Consider the following 22,045-nt stretch of genomic DNA (forward strand, 5'->3'; position numbering starts at 1 on the left):
CCAGCAGCTGCTACTCCACGCCCTGGCTTCCCACCAGCTGTGCGGTTTTGGTGTTTCCTCCTCTCTGTTGAGTCAGCCTTGGTTGGGTCTTCTTGCTCCCGGCTGCCCGCAAGAGTTTGAGAGCACAGAAGAGTTAGGCGGAAGGAGACAAGCAACTAAAAAAGAGAACCGCCTCTGCTATTCCAAAGCAATAAGCACCCAGGCTGTGAGATTGATGTACAGATCCTCTGGGTGTAGGAACCTCACACCTGAGCAGGTAAGCTGCATGCACAGCTTCTCTCTCTCTCAGAGGGGGGAGGGAGTGAAGAGATGCTGCCTTTGCTGACGGCATATGGAAACCCTGAGGTCCGGCTAAAAATATGGAACCAGGCAATAAGTTGGGCTTAGTTTGCCAGGGCCTAGAAATCCCTGGTGGGGAAGTGCCCCAGTGAAGGAAGTATCTCTGATGGCAGTTTATACAATGTTCAGTGCAATCCTTGGCAAAAGCACTGCAGGCTAAACTTTGCCCAATTTTTAAAGGTGCAGGAGCCCTGATGTCTCCTTAACATATCTAAAACAAAACTAAGCAAAACAAACCAAAAAAGGCTAAATATGAGCCTGCTGTGACCTGGCAGTCGATGTGGGCCCCATCCAAATGAGAAATTATTAAAACCTATGCCAGTGGCTGTCTCGAGCAGTTTGTCCAGAGTGAGTTAGTGCAGTGTAGTGGTTAGCGCAGGGGTGGCCAAACGGCAGATGTCCAGATGGCCATGGACTGCAACTCCATGCAGGGGCTCATGGGAGTTGCAGTCCATGGCCATCTGGACAGTTACAGTTTGGTCACCCCTGGCTTAGAGTGTCAGATTAACATCTGGGTTCAAAACCCACGTTCTGCCATGGAAGCTGATTGGATGATCTTGGGCCAGTCACTCACTCTCAACCAAACCTGTTTTATTTACTTTTTTCATTTAGATGTTTATTATCTGCCTTTCTTCCTTAGGGAGCTCCAGGTGGTTTGTAACATAGATAAAATACATACAATAGAAAACCTTAGAAAGAATATACAACCCCTCCCCCAATTTAAAATCAAGCTACAGGACTGCTATTAACTGAATCAAGTGAGGTCCTAAATACCTACCTCATAGGGATGTTGTGAGGATGAAGTGAAGGAAAGCTGCTTTGGGGACCCATCTGGGGGGGGGGAAGTCTAAATAAATGTACATATTTAACCAAAGAATCCATCTCTTTGTTGGGTTTTCTATGGTGCTACTTTGGCTACCCAGAATCCAAGTTGCAGAAAGAAACCTAGTGGGTTCAATTAAGCCTGTCAACCAATAAGAAATATTTTGGAGTCCCTTGATTCCCCCCCCCCCCCCAGCACTATTGTGGCAATCATGACATTTGTTTTGTTGACTTTAGGGCAGGCCTCTGCAGAGTTAATCCAGTCTGAACACCTTGAAACCAGGGGGCTTAGACTGGAGCAACTGTGCACAGGACTGCAACATGCAACAATTTTGCCTTAGAGTGGCATAGTTGAGGCGTGAAGGATGTGAGCTCAAGGGCCATTTAAGAATGGTATTTTCTTTTTTCATTACCTTGCAAAATATATTTGAATCTAGACTTCTGTTGATTATTAAAATTAACATTTAGGTGATAAATCTGCTGATAGCATTAGTTAGCCCAGCATGCCTCAGATTACTGTCTCAGATTAGCACTACCTCACAGGGTTGTTGTAACAACAGAAAGCCCAGGGGGAAACTACCCTGAGCTCCTTGGAGAAAAAGGGCAGGATGAACTGTTGTGGGGAGAGGAAGGGAAGGCGATTGTGAGCTGCTTTAAAACTCCTTTGGCTAGTGAAAAGTGGGGTATAAAACCAACTCTTCTTCTTATTCTGTATTTTATTAGTTAAATATCCACAAATTCCCTACAGATACTAGTCTTTTTTTGAAGAACTACTGAAAGACAAAAGATTTCCCTGGCAAAGCATACTGGCAAAATGTGTAGGGAATTTCTGTTACCTGATTTTGCATCATCGATTTTAAAAATCATCTATGACTAGTGCAGCTCTTTATTTTCTTGTTATAGCTGGAAGCAGTGCAGGTCAGAATGTCACATAAACTTGGACACCCATCCCCTTCAGTCGTTCAGCTGAATGATCTCTCTCTCTCTCTCTCTCTCTCTCTCTCAGGGCTTTTGTTATAAGGATCAGACAGGGCAGGTGAGCATCAGAGACTCGGCCTGGAGTTCCACATGGAAAGGGCAGATTAAAGTGTGACAGCTATTGTATTCAATAAGGTTTTTTTTGTTTGTTGTTTTTTTAAGATTTCAGTATTACTTCTTGATGCGAGTTGGTGATCTTGGGGGTGGCATACTCTAGAGCAGGGGTAGTCAAACTGCGGCCCTCCAGAGTGAAAAGGAAAGGATAACACCGAATGGCTGTGAGCTCAGTTCCAAGGGACGGGGCCCAGGGTGTTCTCTGTTTGGCCAAGGTGTGATCCACAGCAGGTGTGTTTTTAGTGTGTCAGAGAGCCACCCCATGGCTCTTCTTTTCCACCCAGTTGTTTTCTTGCCACGGTGTTTTCAAGTGTACTACACCTTGCTTTCCATCCTCCCACTACTGTGGCTGAGACACCTCTCTGTGTTTTCCGCAACCTTGTCATCTCTATGGCTGTGGCGAGACCTCAGTCTTTTTTTTTTTACTTTTATAATGCTTGGGGTGGGGGGAAGAGGACAGGGTTGCTTCTGAACAGGACATGGGCTTGCTGAACCTTTGCGCCTGCTCCACTCACTTACCTGAAGGCAGGGAGGCTAGTCCTCATGGACTCTCTGGAGGGGACCTCGGTGTTTGAGAACTAAGATTAGTTCACTGATTTATAACGTCTGGATGGAATTTCTGGAGATGAACTGTGGCTGAGCAAGTTTGGTTTATAACTGTTTAAAAGGAGGGAGGGTATTAAGTGTAAAAAGTGTATGTAATCAGCAGTGTATTTTTTTTTCTCTGGACTTACCAAATATATCAGGGAGAGTTTGAGATATCTTCTGGTGGCAAGATTCCACACAGTGGTCAGAATATGCCTGGAACCACAGCTAAACACTGCTTTTCTTTGGCCTGGGATGCATGCTCAGCCATGTGCTCAAAGTTAGGAGAGCCAGCCAGTTCCCAGAGCCAAATTCACTGCTCTCAGCTCGATGTGATCCTGATGGTGATGTAGCCCCCCTCCCCCCGTTTTTGTTTTTGCTTTTAGAACTGAGTATATCCTCTGTGATCGCTTTTTAAATTGTGCAATGAGATCCAGGCTGTGGCTAAGCAAATTCTTTGGGGGGCTGTCCAAACATCAGATGCCTTTGCATTGCTTCCCTCTTTATCTTGGGCATAACTGCTTATCAGGATATTAAATGTAGCTTAATGTGTTTGAATTGCAGCAATTCTATAGTAAATGCAGCCATATCACTTGTGAGATTAAATATGTATTGAACATATTTGACAAAGGAGGAAACGGTGGGGCGTCTGTGGAGTAGCTCGCCCGCTTTAGAAGCAAGACAAGCTCTCGCTGAGGAACGAGGAGCTATTGCCCGGGTGTTTATGTACATATGTGCATCCTGGTGTGAGAATAGGGGTGTCATCAGTGTTCAAAGAGCTGGCATGGCACCGTGAATAGCCTGTTGGACTAGGATCTTGGCAGATCCAGGTTTGAATCCTCTTTCTATTATGGCAGCTTGGCTGGGTGAATTTAGGCCAATCACAATCGCCCAGGTTAACCAGGGTTGTTGTTGTTGTTGTTGTAAGAAAACAGGAGGGGTGACTGACATGTTAAGTTGCTTTGGTTACACAATGGGGAGAGAAGCGGGATCTTAATTTTTTTTTAAATGTATGTTTTTAACTGTGTTGAGCCCCCCCCCCCAACCAGCCCCTGACCAGCACCCACTTCCACAAAACACCTGCCACAGCTGTGGCTCCCAGAAGTGTCCAGCCACTGGATCTCAAGTGATATGGTGATCGCATTAAGGGAAGGACCAAGATAATGTCCTGCAAGTCCTGGGGATGCCCTGTGTGTGCACAGGGTTGATCTCTTGCAAAAACTTGGGGGCCTGTCCTGGCAGCCTTTCTCCCCCCACCCCGGTTTTCCTATTGTCAGTATTTTTTTTTAGTATAAATGTGCCTGCCTTCTGGATGGCCAGTCCTGAGCATCTGTAGAAGTGAGCTCTGACTTATGAATGGTGGAATAAATTTGGCCAGTCTTTAAGGTGCCGCCCCTGTTATTGATTGTTCCTGAGCAAACAAGCAGCACAGAGGCCACGTGGCAGAGCATGGGTCTTCTCTAATGCACACTCTTTGCCACTTTCCACAGCAGTGCCCTCACCTTGATAGCCAAGGCAAGCCTGATCTCACCTAGGGCTCAGAAACTAAGCGGGGCTGACCCTGGCTAGTCTTTGGATGGGAGACCTACAAGGAGTTGGAGGGTAATTCCTCCAAGGAACACTAGGGGTCATGATGCAGGGGATGGCAAACCACCTCCAATCGTCCCTTGCCTGGCTGCCAAACGATCCCCAGATGTCCTGGCAACGCTACACACACAAGCATCATACGGTAAATAATAAATAACTGCAGCAGTCTCTAGCCCAGTGACGGTGTGTCTTGTTGCAGGCCACAGTTCTGATTGCCTTGCTGTAGAACCCAGGTAGAAGAGGACCAGAAAGGGTCCTGGATTCCAATTCTGCAACTGGAGAAACTGCCCATTTGTGGAGACTAGAGTGGCAATTTTCACCTGGGGCCCATTCATATATTTCTGAACGAATGTGCAAAATGCACCGTGGCAACTGAGCACTGTTTGTGTCTGAGCTCGCAGAAGTGCATGTCCTCCGAGGGATCCAGAGGCTGGCAAGCAGGTATGAGCAGGACAGGCTGAGGCCTGCCCTTTAGCGGCAAGCTGTTCCAGCCTCCGGGAGGGGTGAGGCCTGGACCCATTTACTAGGTGGGTGGAGACAAAGGCCGTGAAACAGCTTGGCTGCCCTGGGGAATCTGGTAATCCAGGAAGTGGGGAGGGAATTCCTTTTCTCTGCTAGTTGCAGGTGAGGGGAGGCATTGCCTGGCTTGGCTCTGGTTCAGAGCTGTGTGTAGCTTTCTTGGGAGAGTGCTGGGAAACCTGGGCTGGATTTCTGGACTGGACACTGGACCTGTTCTCCTGCAGGTAACCTGTCGTTGAATATATGAAGCCCTCTGTCACTCGATTATGGTCTTTGCCCTTGGTGCATGCTTTGGTAATGCTCAGCTCTTTGCAGGACGAGCTGAAGACTGAGGAAGGGTAGCCTACCATTGGGCATATGGTGTGTGCTTTTCCTAGGGGCGGGGCACGTCCTGTTCCACAGTCCAAACTGTTTGCTTGCAATACCTGTGCAAACTAGTATGCAGGTGCTAGGGCTTTGGGTTTTATGCAAACATTTGGGTGCCTTGTTGCAGAGTGACCAGCTGCTAATGTTTTTCATAGTGATACGATGGTGGGTTGTACCATAGGAAGATGGGCAGAGTTGCATGTTATGAAGTCTTTGCGCCCCCCATGTGGTTCTCTCAAGACCTTTTGTTTAGACAAGGTGGGGCGAGTTCTCAGGTGATTCTGAATAGGGCTGCCAGCCCTGGGTGGGGGAATCCCTGAAGACTTTGGGAGTAGACAGGGTGGGGGGTGGGAGTATAGTGCTGTGGATTCCACCCTCCAGAACAGCCATTGTCTGCATGATCTCTTTAGTCTGGAGATAAGCTGTAAAACCATGAGATCCCCAGGTCCTATCTGGGGGCTGGCATCCCTAATTCTGAGGTGCATGAGAGTCCAATTTGGATTGGGACTTTGGCACGTAGGGAGAGGGGACATAAGCCTTCCTAGTGTGCCCTGACCAGAAATAATGAAATCCCAGAGTCAGAAGGGCCTATACAGGTCATCTAGTCCAACCCTCTGCTCAGTGCTGGATCAGCCTAAAGCATCCAGGATAAATATCTCTCCCGCTGCTGCTTGAAGACTGCCAGTGAGGGGGAGCTCCCCACCTCCTTAGGCAGCCGATTCCACGGCTGAACTGCTCTGACAGTGAGATTCCCACCCTGATATCTAGCTGGTACCATTCTGCACATAGTTTAAACCTATTACTGCAGATCCTACCCACTGCTGCCAGCAGGAACCGCTCCCTGCCCTCCTCTGACAACCTTTCAAAGAGAGCAGCCCTGTCCCCTCTCCACCTCCTCTTCTCCATGTTGGAATTTCCCAAGTCCCTCAGCCTTTCCTCGTCATAGGGCTTGGTCCCCTGGCCCCGGATCCTCCTCCTTGCTCTCCTCTGCATCCTCTCAGTCTTGTCCAGCTGGCCCCATGGAGGGGCTACGCGTCCTCTTGGGGAAGCTTCCATTTAGCCTTCAATAGATGTAAGTCTCCCCAATAGTGTGGGGCCTTTTCGCTTTGGAAGACTTATCCCAGACCTGAACTGGCTCTGTGCATGTCTGGGAAGCAGGGAATTCTCCAAGACTGTCTGATCGGAAAGCCTCGTGGTGGCCATGAGGACTGCGTCACCTGAGTTGTCCCTTCCAGAATACAGCTAAGGATTAGGAAGGCAAAACTGGGGTGGGTGAACATTCAGATGCACAGAGTTGAAGGGAAAGGTGGAGGACAACAGTGTAAGACTGTGCCAGACTTAGCTTGCACTGGACGGAGCGTTGCCACCCTTCAGGTGGGGTCTTGCACTCCCTTAGAATTAGAACTGATCTCTAAGCCACAGAGATCAGTTCCCCTGGAGAAAAGGGCTGCCTTGTAGGGTGGACTCTGTGGCGTTATATCCTCCTGAGGTCAGGCGTGTGGTGGGAAGTCAGGGACGCTTGCGGGAAAGCAAGTGGAGCAGGGGCTCAGGCAGCAGCGACGTCCCTCGGCAAAAGACTACCCTCCCCCCCGGGCCTCAGTAATATTGTCAAGTGCTGATCGGTCCCCAGTGATAAAAAGGCTGGGGACTACTGTAGGTGTACAGTACTATCATGCTTAGAGTGACTGCAATCAAAACACTATGTTTCAAGTTGGGTTCCCCTAGGATTCCAGGGAACCTGTCCCACTGTTGGACTATGCAAGATTTGTAATGTGCATGATTCCAAAGGATATAAAGACTATCCTGCAGAGGGCATTGGAGATGTGTATTTAGCAAAGTTAGAATAGGAACATCCTGATATTTTTTCAGCATCCTGATTGGGTCATTTAGAGACTTCCTGCTCCTTTGAGCACACTTCTTGCCTCCAGAACAGACAGAATGAATGCAGAACAACAGCAGAACAACAGTCAGACAGTTAGTTAGGTCTCTCGCTCCTCTTTCTACACAAAGTTTGTTTCTCTATTTTATTCTTTTAAGCAGCCTGGTGCTTGGCTCCTCTTTGCCTATCTGAATTCTGCCAACACCCACACTTCCCTTGTCCTTCTTTGAGCAGTTTTGTAGGGAATGAGTGCCTTTGCAGCTCTGTCTTGTAGATTTATCTTGCAGATTTCTTTGGAGTTTCTTCTGATGAAATATTTTATCTTATTACACAAGCCTTTCCCAGTGCAAATTGCAGGGAGACTTTTCTGGCTTTTCTGGCTTTCTGGAGGATGGGGGGGGGGGGGGACAAGCCGAGTTAAACTTGAGTAAAAGTTGATTGACTTGCTTTTATAATGAAACACAGTTTCTGGCGAATCCGCCTAGAGGTAAATATTGCACCAGATTCCTTCAAGCAGTTTCCAAGAACTCAGCGATCTGGATTTCCTCAGTGTTTAGCATTTTTGATAGGTGTTAAAATTATATGCTAATGAGAACCTTGTTTCTGTAATTCGTTTTGCATTTCCTGCATCATCGCGCTTACCTGTTTCTGAAGGCCTGGACTGCTGGGGATAGACAAGCCTGCACAGAAGGGCCGGTAGGGATGCCAGCTTCCAGGTGGGGCCTGGGGATCCCCTGCAATTATAGCTCATATCCAGACTACAGAGATCAGTTCCCCCGGAGTGAATGACTGCTTTGGAGGGTGGACTCCGTAGTGTTATACTCCACTGAGGTCCCTCCCTGCCCCAAATCTCACCCATTCCTGGCTCCATTTCCAAAGTCTCCAGGTATTTACCAGCCCAGAGTTGGCAACCCAAGGCCACACACATAACACCAGGTTCTACAAACTTGAAGGGCGCTCTTTCAAATCTAAATTTTGAGAGAAATGGGGTAATAAATCCCCAAATTGCTTGCCGCAGCTGCCCTATAATGTGATCTAGCAGACTGAATCTATGAGCCTCCTGGGAGAAGGGAGAGGCTGTGTTTGTGCAGGGTGTGGGTCCCGCAGTAAGACCCAACTGGACTAAGCTTTGATTGGCTCTGAAAATGTCCACAGTAATTCTGCCAGGCTATGTCTGCAAAGAGAAGGATGGTCATGGCTGTCTCCTCCAAGGGCTAGGCCTCAGCAGCGTAGAGCATCTGTTTTGCATGCAGAAGACCATTCCCAGCAGCTCCCTTTAAAAGGATGACAGGAAAGATCTGGGCCTAAGACCTTGGACAGCAGCTGCCAGTCAGAGTAGTAGAAGAAGAGTTGGTGTTTTTATCCCAAGGAATCCAAAGGCCGCTAACAAACACCTTCCCCTTCTTCTCCCCACAATGGACACCCTGCGAGGCAGGTGGGACTGAGAGAACTCTAAGACAGCTGCTCTGTGAGAACAGCTCTGAGAGAATTGTGACTAATCCAAGGAGACCCAGCTGGCTGCATGTGGAGGAGGAGCGGGGAATCTGACCTGGTTGTCCGGATTAGAAGCTTCTGCTCTTAACTATTCCATCACTGACTCTCTGCACCACATTGGCTCTCTGAAGTAGTGAAGGTCGGCCTTGATAAACTAAGGTAAAAGGCAGCTTCGTGTATTCACAGTGGAGGCCAGGCTTATACTGAAAAGGATTTTGGAGTGGATGTGGAGCAGCCGGAGGGTATTTGAGGATCACCAGCTGTCTCTGTTTTTCGACGGATGAAAGACCTCCACTGTAGCCAGACTGGGGTTTCTTCATCCGTGCTATGGATAATGTCATAAATCACATGTTACATCCCACAATCTATCAGTTGGTCTCGCTTCACACTCCTCAGCCTTCTGGGAGGTGGTGGCAACAGCAGTGGGTTCCTTCTGTTTTTATGGGCTTGTGCCCCATCGAAGAGCTGTGACCTTCTGCATCACAGCAACCAAACATCCCTTTGGCCGGTGCAAAGTCCCAGATTCAATCCACAGCACCTCCAGTTAGGGCTCAAGGGGCAGATGATGTGAAATACTTCTCATGGAAAGCCATTGCCAGTCAGAAGATACAAAACTGGCCTTGAGAGATCAAGGTTCTGACTCAATATTAAGCATCATTCTGTGTTCATGTGGGGCCATGGCTTAGTGTGAAAGCGCCTCCTTTGCACCCCAGGTTTAATCCCTAGCAATTCTAGCTAAGGATCTATTTGGAAGTGAAATGAAAGTCCTGAGACGCCAGCCAGCTGGTGCCAACCATGATAGACCTCAATTAATAAGTGGGCTGGCTTAGATGGTAGCTTCAAGTGCAGCTCATTGGTGGAGCATCTGCTTTGCCTGCAGACAGCTCTAGGTCTGTCTCCTGTGGATCTCCATTTAAAAGTCTTGGGTTGTCGGTGCACTGAAAGAGGCAGCTTCAGCCTTCCTGTTAAAGGGAGGAGATATGGCTCTGTGGCAGGCTCTGCCCTTTCTCCCTTGAGTTAAAATTTCATATTCAAAACCCTTCAAACTCCAAATTGCCAGTTTAAAAATGCAGAGCATCCTGCTCTAGTAGAAAGGGAAGGTATTTCTCGCCACCTGTTATCAGCTTCTTCCAAGTGGAGGTGCTGGGGTTGAACCCACAATCTGCCACAGGAGGAACGGATGCTCTTCTCCTAAGCCGCGATGCCTTCTGGATGTGGAGGCCACATTGTGGCTAACAATGAGACCAATCTCTTATCCATTTGTAAGATTCCTTTCAAAAGCCATTTCAGCTGGCATGAAGCTGCCTTATACTAAGCCAGACTGCATTTAGCGAGACTGAACCAGGCTCTGAAGGAAAGCCTGGTCTACTCTGACTAGGAGCCGCTATCCTGCGTCTTAGGCGGAGGACTGTCTTAGCACCGTTATCTGACCCTTTTAGCTAGAGATGTTGGGGACTGATCCTGGGACCTTCTGCATGTAGAGTGGAGGCTCTCCTGCTCTCCCACGGATCCTTCCTAGCCTTATGCTAAACCAGTGGTTCCCAGCGTTCCTAATGCTACGACCCTTTAATACAGTTCCTCATGTTGTGGGGACCCCCCAACCATAAAATTATGCAAGTGTTCTTTCACAGAAATTAAACCAAAACTGACCAATGGCATGAAGATCCATTGTTCATGATTGTTATATAAATTGGTTTTTTTCCGGGATTTCTCAGTTCAGTTCTGCCTCTTGTCCCAACATGCCAATCTCGCTCTTTTCCACTGCTCCAGACAGACGAATGCTCTATCTCGATCTACCCTGCAAGGCTGTTGTGTGGGTGGCGCTCCCCCCAGCCAAGCTGCTTGCCCTGCCATGACCCCTGTGAAAGGGTTGTTCTACCCCCAGGTTGAGAACCACTGTGCTAAATCAAACCAGCGGACATCTTGTCTACTCTGCTGGCAGCAGCTCTTCTGTTTGCATAGTGAGAGCCAGTGTGATATCGTGGTTAGAGCAGGGATTCCCAACCAGGTTATGGGGAACCTGGGGTTATGTAAGACAGTGGTCCCCAACCTGCGGTCCGCGGCTCGGTGCCGGGCCGCGAAGGCCAGGGCGCCGGGCCACGGTTCCCTCTCCCCACCCCCCCGCAGTAAAAAACTTCCCGGGCCGCAAGCTTGCGGCCTGGGAAGCTTCTTACTGCGGGAGGGGGGGGAGAGGGAATCAGGGCCACGCATCACGCATGCGCTCTGCGCGGCCGAAATCGCGCATGCGCGGCACTGCCGCGATTTCAGCCGCGCAACACGCATGTGCGCATTTGCGGCCCGGCCGCAGCCATGCATGCGTGCTGAGTGGGTGTGGGCGTCGTCTGCCGGTCCCCAGCCGAAAAAAGGTTGGGGACCACTGATGTAAGAGATCCCCAAGGGCTACAGGGCTTTCCCCAGAAGTTTGGATGGCCGCTGACATCACAAAACATCCCTGGAGCCCACTTCCCCTGTTGCTCTACAGGCCTAGTCTCTTTCTCCACAAGGGAAATGGTAGATGACCGATCAATTGATTGGCTGGCTCCTGCATCTTACTTCCGCACCCACTTCTCTGAAGGGGCATTGCCACCACTTCTAGGGTTTCTCAAAGCCAGAAAAATATTCCAGGTGTTCCTCCATGGTCAAAAGGCTGGGTTAGAGTGTCTGGCCAGGATATGGGTGATCCCAGTTTGAATCCCCCGCTATGCCACGGGAGGTTGCTGGTCAGCTTGGGACACTCATACCTGCTTAGCTTAGCCTACCTCACAGTGTTGTTGTGAGGAGAGGAGAAAGGTGGCATAGAAAGGAAATGAAGAAGTGACTTGCGTATGGGGTCACTGCCATTTAGAACAGACGTTACCAGCGCATGCGTCATAGTTCAGCCATCCCCCCTGGCATGGTGGTGCTTGTGAAAAGGCTTCAACTGAATTATTGTGATACCAGCTTTTTTGGTCATGGTTTCATCAGACGGAGGAAGTGAATTGAGAAAAGGGGCAGGTTACAAAAACCCTACACGTTGATAAGGTAGGCAACAGGAATGCAAAACCCACATCCTGGTTTTGTGTGTTTCCTTTTCTGTCTTTTGCTGCACCGTCTCTGAATTGTCCTTTTCTGATGTTGGGGCTGCTGCAGACTGATGTGGGGGGCATCTGTGGCATCTCGGCAGTTGGCCCAAATGTTCGGGGGCTGAATTTCCAGTAGAAATCGTCTCCCCCAAATCCACCTCCCCTGCACAGCACACTGGGAAATGCTCTGGCGGAATCTTCACAAACAAAATCAGTGAAATTGCATGGCACCGTTTCCTGGGGCATTGCATCCCGGGGTCACATTGATCCTGCTGCTGCTTTCTCATAGGACCAGCACTGAGAGCCAGTCTGGCATCACTAGAAGAAGAAGTGCTGATTTTCTTTACCCAACTTTTTACTACCCGAAGGAGTCTTAAAGAAGGATACAATCCCCCACCCTTCATTTCCCAACAACAGGTGCCCTGTTAGGTAGTGGGTACTGAGAGAGCTCTGGGAGAATTGTGACTAGTCCAAAGTCATCCAGCAGGCTGCATGTGGAGGAGGAGTGGGGAATCATAGCTGGTTCTCCAGATTAGAAGCCACCACTCTTAACCACTACACCCACTGTCAGACTAGGATCTACTCTGCTGGGAAGGTTTCAGGAGGGTACTCTTATGTAAGGGATTGGAAAGGATTGGAACACCCATAGGCCTTCCCTATATTGTTTGTTTGTTTGTATTTATAGCATGCTCGTTTTGATCCAGTCATCTTAGGGCAGATTACAATTACAATGTGCAATAAAAGCATACAATAATATACATTTAAAATATATTTTATAATATGTATTATAAGTTAAGTTAAACTAGCAGCTTATGCAGCTGGTATATGTAGAAAGCCACCTCTGAATGTCTTTTACCTTGAAAACCCTACAGCAGCTTTGGCCAGACTGTGGCTCTCCAGATATCCATGGACTACAATTGCCATGCTGGCAGGGGCTCATAGGAATTGTAGTCCGTGGACATCTACAGAGCCACAGTTTGGCCACCACTCTCCTACACGGTCACCATAAGGTGTGTGTGTGTGTGTGGGGGGGGTATCTTGGAAGATCTGCTTTCAAATCTCCATTCAATCACGAATCTTGCTGGGTGACCCTGGCCCAGTCAGTCAGTCTCTCTGTCTGTCTGTCTGTCTCTGTCTCTCTGTCTTTCTCTCTCTCAAGCTAGCACTACCGACATGAATGAAATCAGTTCCACCCGATATAAACACCGATGCAGGAGAATGCAGGATTTGAATTGCCATGTAAAGTATGGAAGACGGCTAATAGAATATGAGCAGGTGCTGGCAGTTGTACAGACCGTTGTTTAAGTGTAGGGCGAAATACCAGGTCCCGATTGTCATTATGGTGCAGCCCGCCAAACTGTTTTCCAACTGTCACAACGTTATGCTTTCCAGGGACATGTGACGGAGTTCTTTGCATTCTCCCCAGCTGTGACTGACTGGATTGAAAACTTCCATATTGGTATTTACGGGGAATTGACCAAGCTGTCTGCGGAACTGTTGTACCTACTTGGCGACGTATATTGTTTATATTGTTAAATGCGTTTTCTATGTGTAGCCATGCCCTATGATGAATAAATAAGCAACTAGGTTGTTTTGAGAGCAAAATGGAAAGAGGCGTGTACACCACCCTGAGCTCCTTGGAAGAAGAAGGCAGGATAAAAATGCATAGACAGACATGAAACTTTAAAGAAAACAATTCAGGCTCCTTGGATGAGCTGGCTAAACTGGTTTCTTTGCTGCGTTTACTGGCTGAGCCAGGCTGCTGAAGCCAATTGCTGGGACCAAGATGGAGGGCTTAAGGGAAGAGGTGGCATGGCACTTAAAGGGCACAATCCCAGTGAGCTATGCATGCATGGGCCAAGCCTCTGCGGCCAGAGCCAAGGTCCGGTGGTGCTGGTGGTGCTTCTTTTCGCCCTTGCATCAAATTGCATCCTAGTCCTCCTTTGAACTGGTGCTTATGCTATTTCTGTCTGCATTCCCAGTAAGGAGATTGTTTGGCCTTTTCCCCAGCTAGTGGATCGGATCGTGGGCATTGTTTAGCATTGCTGCATCTCTCTTCTCTGTGAGCTGGTACTGGGGCACAGGTGCCTTCCAACCGCAGTGGATTTCTTCTAGTGGGTCTCTGGTAGAATGCTCTCCTTGTCTTATAGGCTGTCTGGAACTGATGAAGGTCCTGGAGGGCAGGGCTGATTTATCCATGTAGCACATGTACTATGTGCTATGGGCCCCACACTTCCAGGAGCCCTGCATGGTGCCTTCCTCCCATAGATCTAGGGGATCCCTTGGAATTATGGCTCATCTCCTGGCCACAGAGGTCACTTCCCCTGGAGAAAATGTCCACTTAGAAGGTGGACTCATAGGGCAGCCAAACTGTGGCTCTCCAGATGCCCATGCAATCCATAGACACCTGGAGTGCCACCGTTTGGCCACCCTTGCTCTATGGCATTATCCCCCCATTGAAGTCCTTCCTCTCACCCAAGCCTTGCTCTCTGCAGGCTTTACCCCCACAGTCTCCAGGTATTTCCCAATGCAGAGCTGGCAACTTGAGACTCAGCTAATCTCAGAATCAATCCACGGCACTCAAGAAAACAGAGCTGGGCCTAATCCTTCTTCCTTTGCCCCCAGAGAACCCTGGGAACTGTAGTTCTAGGGAAGGAGGTGTGGCTGGGAAGAATAGGAACCTCTGCAACAATTCCTTGCAGCTTGTTTCCCAAAGTTCTTTGGAGAATCGTTAATGCTTATAAAGCAGGTGTTGGGAAGAAATACTCTGTAGTGCTGGACATGTTGTAAAATGGTTTTCTCCCTGCCATATTCAGAGGTTGGTGGTTTTTTCTCTCTGCAGGTGGCTAAGATGGAGGAGACTTGGAGCATCAACTAAAGCTGCACGCTTCCCTCCTGAGAGATTTGTCCATGCCTACAGCAGAGAAGGAAATGACAATCCTGACGTTCTAACCGGACCCCCGGGTGCCATTCACAACAATGACATACTAATAAGCTGCCCCTGAGAGTCCTTTGAGAATTCCGGTGTATCAGGACATCGAGTCACTGTTGATTTGATGGCGTTGCATCGAGTCACTCCTATGGATCCTGATGCTGATATAGACTCCTTGCTGGACCTCAGCTTCCTGACTGAGGAGGAGCAGAATGCCATTGCAGAAGTGCTGCAAAGAGATTCGCAACTCCGATTGCTGGAGGAAGGGCGGATCAGGTAAGTTGCCCTAGCAAAACAGTCAAAAGGACTGACAACCAGTGCAATCCCTAAGCAGAGTTGCACCCTCAAAGTCCACTGATGGGCTTAGAATAACGTAAGGTACTTCAGGCCCCCACAGGGATAGGCTTGTCAGTTCTGGGCTGGGAAATACCTGGAGAATGTGGGGGTGGAGCCTGGGGAGGGCAGGGCTGGGGGATGGGGTGGCTTCAATCAAATGTTGGGGGAAATCTTTATTTGACGGAGGCACTGAAGAGCTACTGCCAGAGTAGACAATAGCGAGCCAGGTGGGACAGTAATCTGAATCTCTCATAAAGTCTTACACAAATAAAACAGCCATTGGAAATAGTTTGCATGGCTTGTGTCCTGCTTTAAGGGCTCAAGAGAACTTTGAAAGTTGCTTGTGATATAGCATGAGAATCTCCTGTTTCTGCTTTGTTTTTAAAAGTAAGAATGCCTTCAGCCATGTTAACATTCCATGCTTTCTGCCTTCACTGTTTAATTTGAATTCTTACTGAATTGAAGCTGGTATACCTTTAATCCGGGATCAAGATTGCAGGGAGAAATATCAACAACCTCAGATATGCAGATGATACCACTCTAATGGCAGAAAGTGAAGAGGAACTAAAGAGCCTGTTGATGCGGGTGAAGGAGGAGGGTGCAAAAGTTGGCTTGAAACTCAACATCAAGAAAACAAAGATCATGGCAGCCGGCCCTCTCAATTCCTGGCAAATAGATGGGCAAGAAATGGAGATAGTGACAGATTTTATTTTCCTGGGCTCCAAGATCACTGCAGATGGGGACTGCAGCAAAGAAATTAAAAGACGCTTGCTCCTGGGGAGGAAAGCTATGGCAAATCTAGACAGCATCCTAAAAAGCAGAGACATCACCCTGCCAACAAAAGTGCATTTAGTCAAGGCTATGGTCTTTCCAGTTGCAATGTATGGCTGCGAAAGTTGGACCATAAGGAAGGCCGAGCGTCAAAGAATTGAGGCTTTTGAACTCTGGTGCTGGAGAAGACTCTTGCGAGTCCCTTGGACTGCAAGGCGAAGAAACCGGTCAGTCCTAGAGGAGATCAGCCCTGACTGCTCTTTAGAAGGCCAGATCCTGAAGATGAAACTCAAATATTTTGGCCACCTCATGAGAAGGAAGGACTCCCTGGAGAAGAGCCTAATGCTGGGAGTGATCGAGGGCAAAAGAAGAAGGGGACGACAGAGAATGAGGTGGATGGATGGAGTCACTGAAGCAGTAGGTGCAAACTTAAAAGGACTCCAGGGAATGGTAGAGGACAGGAAGGCCTGGAGGATCATTGTCCATGGGGTCGCGATGGGTCGGACACGACTTCGCACATAACAACAACAAATACCTTTAATCCACACCCTGTTTGTGTCCTGTCCCGGCACTCTCATGCTATCTTCTTTCTCAGATTTTTCTAATCCAAATTGCAGAGTTACCTCTGAATTTTTTTGTGCTGTTGACTGGTCTCTGCTCATTGTTTTCTGGCTGGAGCACCTGCTTTCTCTTCCAGTCTTTGCATTTTAGTGCTGCCTTCATTTTGTCTCAGCTTCTGTGCTGTATTTTTCTGCTTTATGAGCTCCCTTAAGTATTGCGATAAGTATTAATGTCTGAAGAAGTAAAGATCTTTGCCTCTACCTGCTTCCTCCTCCCTCCTCCCTTTCTACAAGTGTTTCACACAGAGGTGGGGAGAAATGCTCGCCAAGGCTGCCTCTGTCCTTTTCTTTTGCCCTTCTCCTCCCATCATGACAATTATTTTTAAAATGAAGGTATGCATTACACCTGGATTCCTTTAAAATAAAAAATATCTAAGGAGCCATTACATTTCTTTCTTTAAAAATAAGTGAGAGAAAATGCTAGAAAATCTTGTAAATAGGACTTATAGGCTGTCAGCTACAAAGTGGCTGAGGTGGCTCAGCCAGTAAGGTACTTGCAGTTTTGTGAGTTCAAGCGTAGCAGTGTGTCTTAATTTTCCCCCATAGTTTTTATTTATTATTTTTCAAAAGCTGATGTTTTTAAAATGTTCCGTTTTAAAACATGTGCTTTTCAAAAGTAAAAAAAATATATCAAAAGTTAAAAATGGTGCAGCTGGAGGCAAGGATGGCTCATCTTTACTTCTTCTGACATTAATGCTTATCACATTAGTTAAGGGGAAAAGCAGGAGAAAATGCTTTTATAATATAGAAATTGAGACAAAATGAAGATTGTATTAATATGCAAAGCCTGGAAGTGAAAGCAGCTGCTCCTGGCAGAAACCGATCAGCAGCTTGGGGGGTAGGGAATCCAAAAGAGGCAATGCATCTGCTTCTGGAAGACTGTGCGATGGGCATGCATTTCTCTGATTAAGTGGGGAAAATCCATTCTTGGATATGCCAGGGAATAAGTGCAGTGACTATATGGTTGATCCTTGGCAACGTTCAAATTACTGAATTTGGATAGTTTTTTGTGGGCATTGCTGACGAATTAAAATCCACACTATGGAAAGATTTCATACTTCCGTGTACTAAAGAAAGAAGGTCCCCAAAGTGCCCAGGAATCTTTGAACATTTCCAGGGATTCCACGGGTGGGACCTGGGGATCCCCTGGAATTACAGATCATCTCCAGACTACAAACGGCTGCTTTGGAGGGTGATCGCTGTGGCATCATACTCCACTGAGATCCCTCCCCACTCCAGATCCTGACTACTCCTGGCTCCTCTCCGGAAGTCTTCAGATATTTCCCAACCCAGAGCTGGCAACCAGAATCTGTAAACATCCCAAACTGTCTAATTCTCTTTGTTTTCTTTCCCTCAAGCAAACTGCGTCAGTCTGTCTCTGATCCCAGCTGGCTGAAAATTCTCTCTGGGGACTGGTTCTGTGATGTCCGGTCCAAGCGGCACCATCACTTTGGCTCGGACCTTGTCCGGGCTTCTATCCGCAGAAAGAAGAAGCCCAAAGGTAAGCGACCAGTTTGCCATAATATTCTACCACCCCAGCAGCAGAATCCCTCCCAGGGCCAAGGGCTCAGTTTCTCTCGAGAGAAATGGGTAATCTCTTAAAGGCAATACAAAATCACTTGGCTGTTCTACTAAAAGGACTGTGACATATTCTGTTTCTAGCACTAGGTGCCTAAGGAAACTCATAAGCAATCTAGGTTGGGGGTGTTGGGGTGGCAAAGGGGTAAACTGCTCTGGGACCCTCATAGGATTGTCAGCTCTGGGTTGGGAAATACCTGAAGACTTTGGGGATGGAGCCAGTAGTAGGTGGATTTGGGGCAGGCAGGGTCCTCAGTGTAGTATAATGCTATGGAATATACTCTCCAAAGCTAAGGATGCCAGCCTCCAGGTGGGGCCTTGGGGATCCCCTGGAATTACAGGTCACCTCCAGATTACAGAGATCAGTTTCCCTGGAGAAAATGGCTGCTTTGGAGAGTGGACTGAGGTCTCTGTCCTCCCCAGGCTCCATACCCAAATCTTCAGGAATTTCCCGTCCTGGATCTAGCAACCCTATCCTATATCCCCCACTGGTAGGCAAGGGGGACCTGGCAGCCCTAGACATCTCTGGGCCCCCCAAGTTTGTGCCACAATTTACTTTTTATAGATACTGGGATAAAATTGATACTGTTTTGTGGTTTTGCTTTTCATATGTGGTGAAGTATTAATTAAAATTGCTGAGCTATTTAAAAAGGTAAAATTGACATCTATAGGCAACAGAAAACCAACAGAAGAATTTCATGAATAGTGGAATTCTTCTCTGGAGCATTCGGGAAAATGAAACTTCAAGCAAATGGGAACTCTGGGGGGGAGAGGGAGGGGTGATATTATAATAAATAGTGGGTTTTTTGTACTTTTTCTATATATCTATATATTTTTTAAAATTTACTACGGGATTTCAGACCAGCCATTTCCCCTTCTTACAATATATGGAGGTATTAATACAGGCCCGGTTTACCAGATTGTGGTAAAAATTAACACGTATGAAGCTCTTCGAGCACCAATATAATTATATAGATGTTGGTAAGAGGAAAGTGAGGACTTTCTCCTCTTGCTTGTACCCAGTGGGCGATATTAAAGGGTATAGTATCTGTATATCACATTTTATTGAGCTGTGACAGTGAAGGGTAAATTTTGTGCAATTTTAAAAATATATTGTGAAATGATATGGTCTGCAAGGGATCATCTCTCTACCAAAGCAGTTGAATGGGGGCTGAAGCAACAGGGAAGCCTGGGAGATCTGGAGCCAATCAGGGAGCCTTCTGCAGAGGAGGACAAGGAGAATGTCTTTGACACACAGGATGCTGTGGACAGGTGAGAAACTTTCATGATTGGATGGGGAAGAGAGGATGGTGTTTTTGGGTGTCAGAAAGATTAATATCTGAAAGCAGGCTTCACATTTCCTTTTATAACTCCACAAAGAAAAGCACCAGAGACTTATTTTTTAAAAAAAACTGTCCAACATTCTATGGAAACAGATTGGCCTCAGCAAGCCTGCAGTGGATGCTAGGAAAATTGTCATTGAGGGCTTCTAGGGAATAATCACTGAAGTACAGCATGGTATAGTGGTTGAAGAGCGATGAACTCTAACCGGGTTTGATTCCCCACTCCTCCACATGCAGCCAGCTGGGTGACCTTGGGTCAGTCATTGTTCTCAGAGTTGTTCTCTCAGCAGTTCTCACAGAGCTCTCTCAGCTCCACCTACCTCATAGGGTGTCTGTTGTGGGGAGAGGAAGGGAGAGGTGTTTGTAAGCTGCTTTGGCACTCCTTTGGGTAGGGAAAAGTGGGGTATAAAAAACCCCAGCTCATGTGCTTTTGAATGCCTTTTTGTTTTAGGAATACTTATAAAAAACCTGTAAGGAAGACCATTCCGCCTAGCCCCTGTTAAATAAAAACAACCAAACAGATTGAATTTTGTTTATAAAAACCTAACCATTGATCACTTAACTGTGGTACAGATCACAGCAGCAGGGGGGTGGTCTTCTCTTGTACAGATCTGGGGCTGTTTGCTTACCTTGTTGACAGAGATCCTGCTCTGGGTGCCCCTGACCTGAGGCTGCTTGCAGGATCTTTCTGGTGATGGAATATTATCTTTGGAACCAGGGTTGCCCATTTCCAGGTGGGGTCTGGGGTCTGCCTGGAATTACTACTGATCTTCAGACTGCAGAGGTCAGTTCCTTCGGAGAAAATGGTGACATTAGAAGGTGGACTCTATGCAGGATTGCCAGTCCTCTGGCAGGCGTGTGGGATCCTTAGCTCCCATTTTCTTCTGCCACTCTGAGCAGTGGCAGCAGAAAAATAAAATGAACTAGTGGCCGTGAGGCCAGTTCTCCCAAGGAAACCCTGGAGTGACTTCACGCTGGTTGAGCAATCGCCAGAACCTCTGTCTTTTAGGTTCAAGAGAGAAGGTTGTTCTGTAGGCGTTTGTAGGATTTTTGCTTCTGCTTTTTATATTTGTTGTGCAGTTGTCCTTGGGAGGGAAAATAGCGCCCCTTCCCCTCTCACTGACTCATTGCCTTGCCATGAAAGAGTGACCAGCAGGTTTCGGTTGCTTTGCAGGCTTCCCAGGGAAGGAGTTCCTTCATTGACTCAGTCCCAAGATCCACAGGTAAGTTAGCTTGGTGGCCATATGTGTGGTTTTGAGCAGAGCCAGAATTGGCCTCAAACAGCTCTCTCTGGGTCTCAGTAGCCTTGGGCCCCGAAATATGTGAAGGCTGGACACACAGGGGCTCAGATTGGCCTGCTGCATCAGCCCACCTGCTTATTGCAGGCAATTATGCGGGATGGTGTGTTTGTGTTAAATCAGACACAACATGGGCAACAGTGGGCAAACTGTTGCTGGGCTCACTCCTGGAGCTGAAATCTCGGGTCCTTTAATCTTCCCAACTCCTCCTCTGGAGAGCACTGCTTGCTAAGTCTATGGGGGGGGGCGGGACTGGGACAATAGGCTTCATCTGCAGGATTGCCATGTTCAAAGGGGAAGATTTTGAATGGTTTTCAAGATGCAAATGTTCTGGGAGGCTCAGAGCCCCCTTGCATTTTTTGCTACTGAATCCATGTGACATTGACACACTGCTCTGCTTGTGCCGCTCTGGGCTCGGAAGGGGATTTGGGGGAGGAATGGAAACAGGAATCATTTATCTATACAAATACAAACTAGAATCCTGTTGTGTGAGTCGCTGACCTGCAGGTCTCTTTAGGTGTCTGTTTTGTCTTTGTAGGATGCAACACAGTCCCTCAAGCAGGTGGCTGAGACCAAGCCAGGTAAACAGAAATACGCAGAAGGTTCTAGTGCTTCTCTTATTTTGTGCATTAGGGAGTGGGGAGGGGGATGTAGCCTGTTTTCCTGGCAAAAGGCCAGTCTCTCTCTTTTGACTTAAAAGCTTCCTGGACAATGGCTAGCCAAAGGCTTTTTGCCCCCTGAAGCCAAAATGCTAAACTGGCTATTCTGATGGGTTCAGTGTTTGCTCTGGGGTGAGTCTTTTATGGGACTCATTGTGCCTGGGGGCAAGGTGGCCCATATGGTTCAGCTGCTTGGGGGAGAGCTCACAGGAGAGCTCATAAGAAGATTTCCCCTTCCTGAACAGAATAGCTCATTTTACTAAGCAGTTCTGCTTCTGCTGGGCCTGGGACAAAGGAACGGTGCAAAGTGTCAGAGGCTCTCCCATTGGAAATCCTATTCCCCTGGCTTTTTAAAAACTATTTTTCATTTTTCAAATAGTTGCAGACTTCAGTGAAACCAGATATTCTCAAGAGCCTGAATTCTGTATAGCAGGGGCAGTCAACCTGTGGTCCTCCAGATGTCCATGGACTACAATTCCCATGAGCCCATGCTAGCATTTGCTGACGGGCTCATGGGAATTGTAGTCCATGAACATCTGGAGGACCACAGGTTGACTATCCCTATAGGATCCTGGGTTTCAAGCTTGTGTAGAACTGCTGCGTGTTTTTGTGTATGCATATAGATATAGCCCATCAAAATCGGCTTCCAAGAGAGCAAAAAGCAGAATTCACTGGAATAAAAACAACACATATAATAGAAGCAACAGCAGTAAAACAGCAGATAAAATGCAGCCCCACAAATAAAATTTCCCCAAAGACTTCC

General features: G+C 47.7%; 1 protein-coding gene across 7 annotated transcripts in view; it reads left to right on the forward strand.

The window, feature by feature from the left end:
- SYTL1 (synaptotagmin like 1) overlaps positions 1-22,045 on the forward strand; it is a 37,445-nt gene continuing 15,400 nt past the window's right edge. The window contains exons 1-7 of one of the 7 annotated variants that reach the window (XM_077337746.1): positions 4-256; positions 2,168-2,197; positions 14,588-14,953; positions 17,763-17,905; positions 19,140-19,254; positions 20,500-20,548; positions 21,162-21,204. In XM_077337746.1, coding sequence (XP_077193861.1) covers positions 14,802-14,953; positions 17,763-17,905; positions 19,140-19,254; positions 20,500-20,548; positions 21,162-21,204 — 502 coding nt within the window. In that variant the 5' untranslated portion in view covers positions 4-256; positions 2,168-2,197; positions 14,588-14,801. Of the gene's footprint in view, positions 257-2,167; positions 2,198-4,639; positions 4,867-5,010; positions 5,169-8,726; positions 8,843-13,137; positions 13,205-14,587; positions 14,954-17,762; positions 17,906-19,139; positions 19,255-20,499; positions 20,549-21,161; positions 21,205-22,045 lie in introns of those variants that run through there. The other 6 variants (XM_077337745.1, XM_077337749.1, XM_077337743.1 and 3 more) reach the window with 6 other exon arrangements.

The sequence above is a fragment of the Paroedura picta genome, chromosome 5 (assembly GCF_049243985.1).
Source record: "Paroedura picta isolate Pp20150507F chromosome 5, Ppicta_v3.0, whole genome shotgun sequence".
Classification (NCBI taxonomy): domain Eukaryota; kingdom Metazoa; phylum Chordata; class Lepidosauria; order Squamata; family Gekkonidae; genus Paroedura; species Paroedura picta.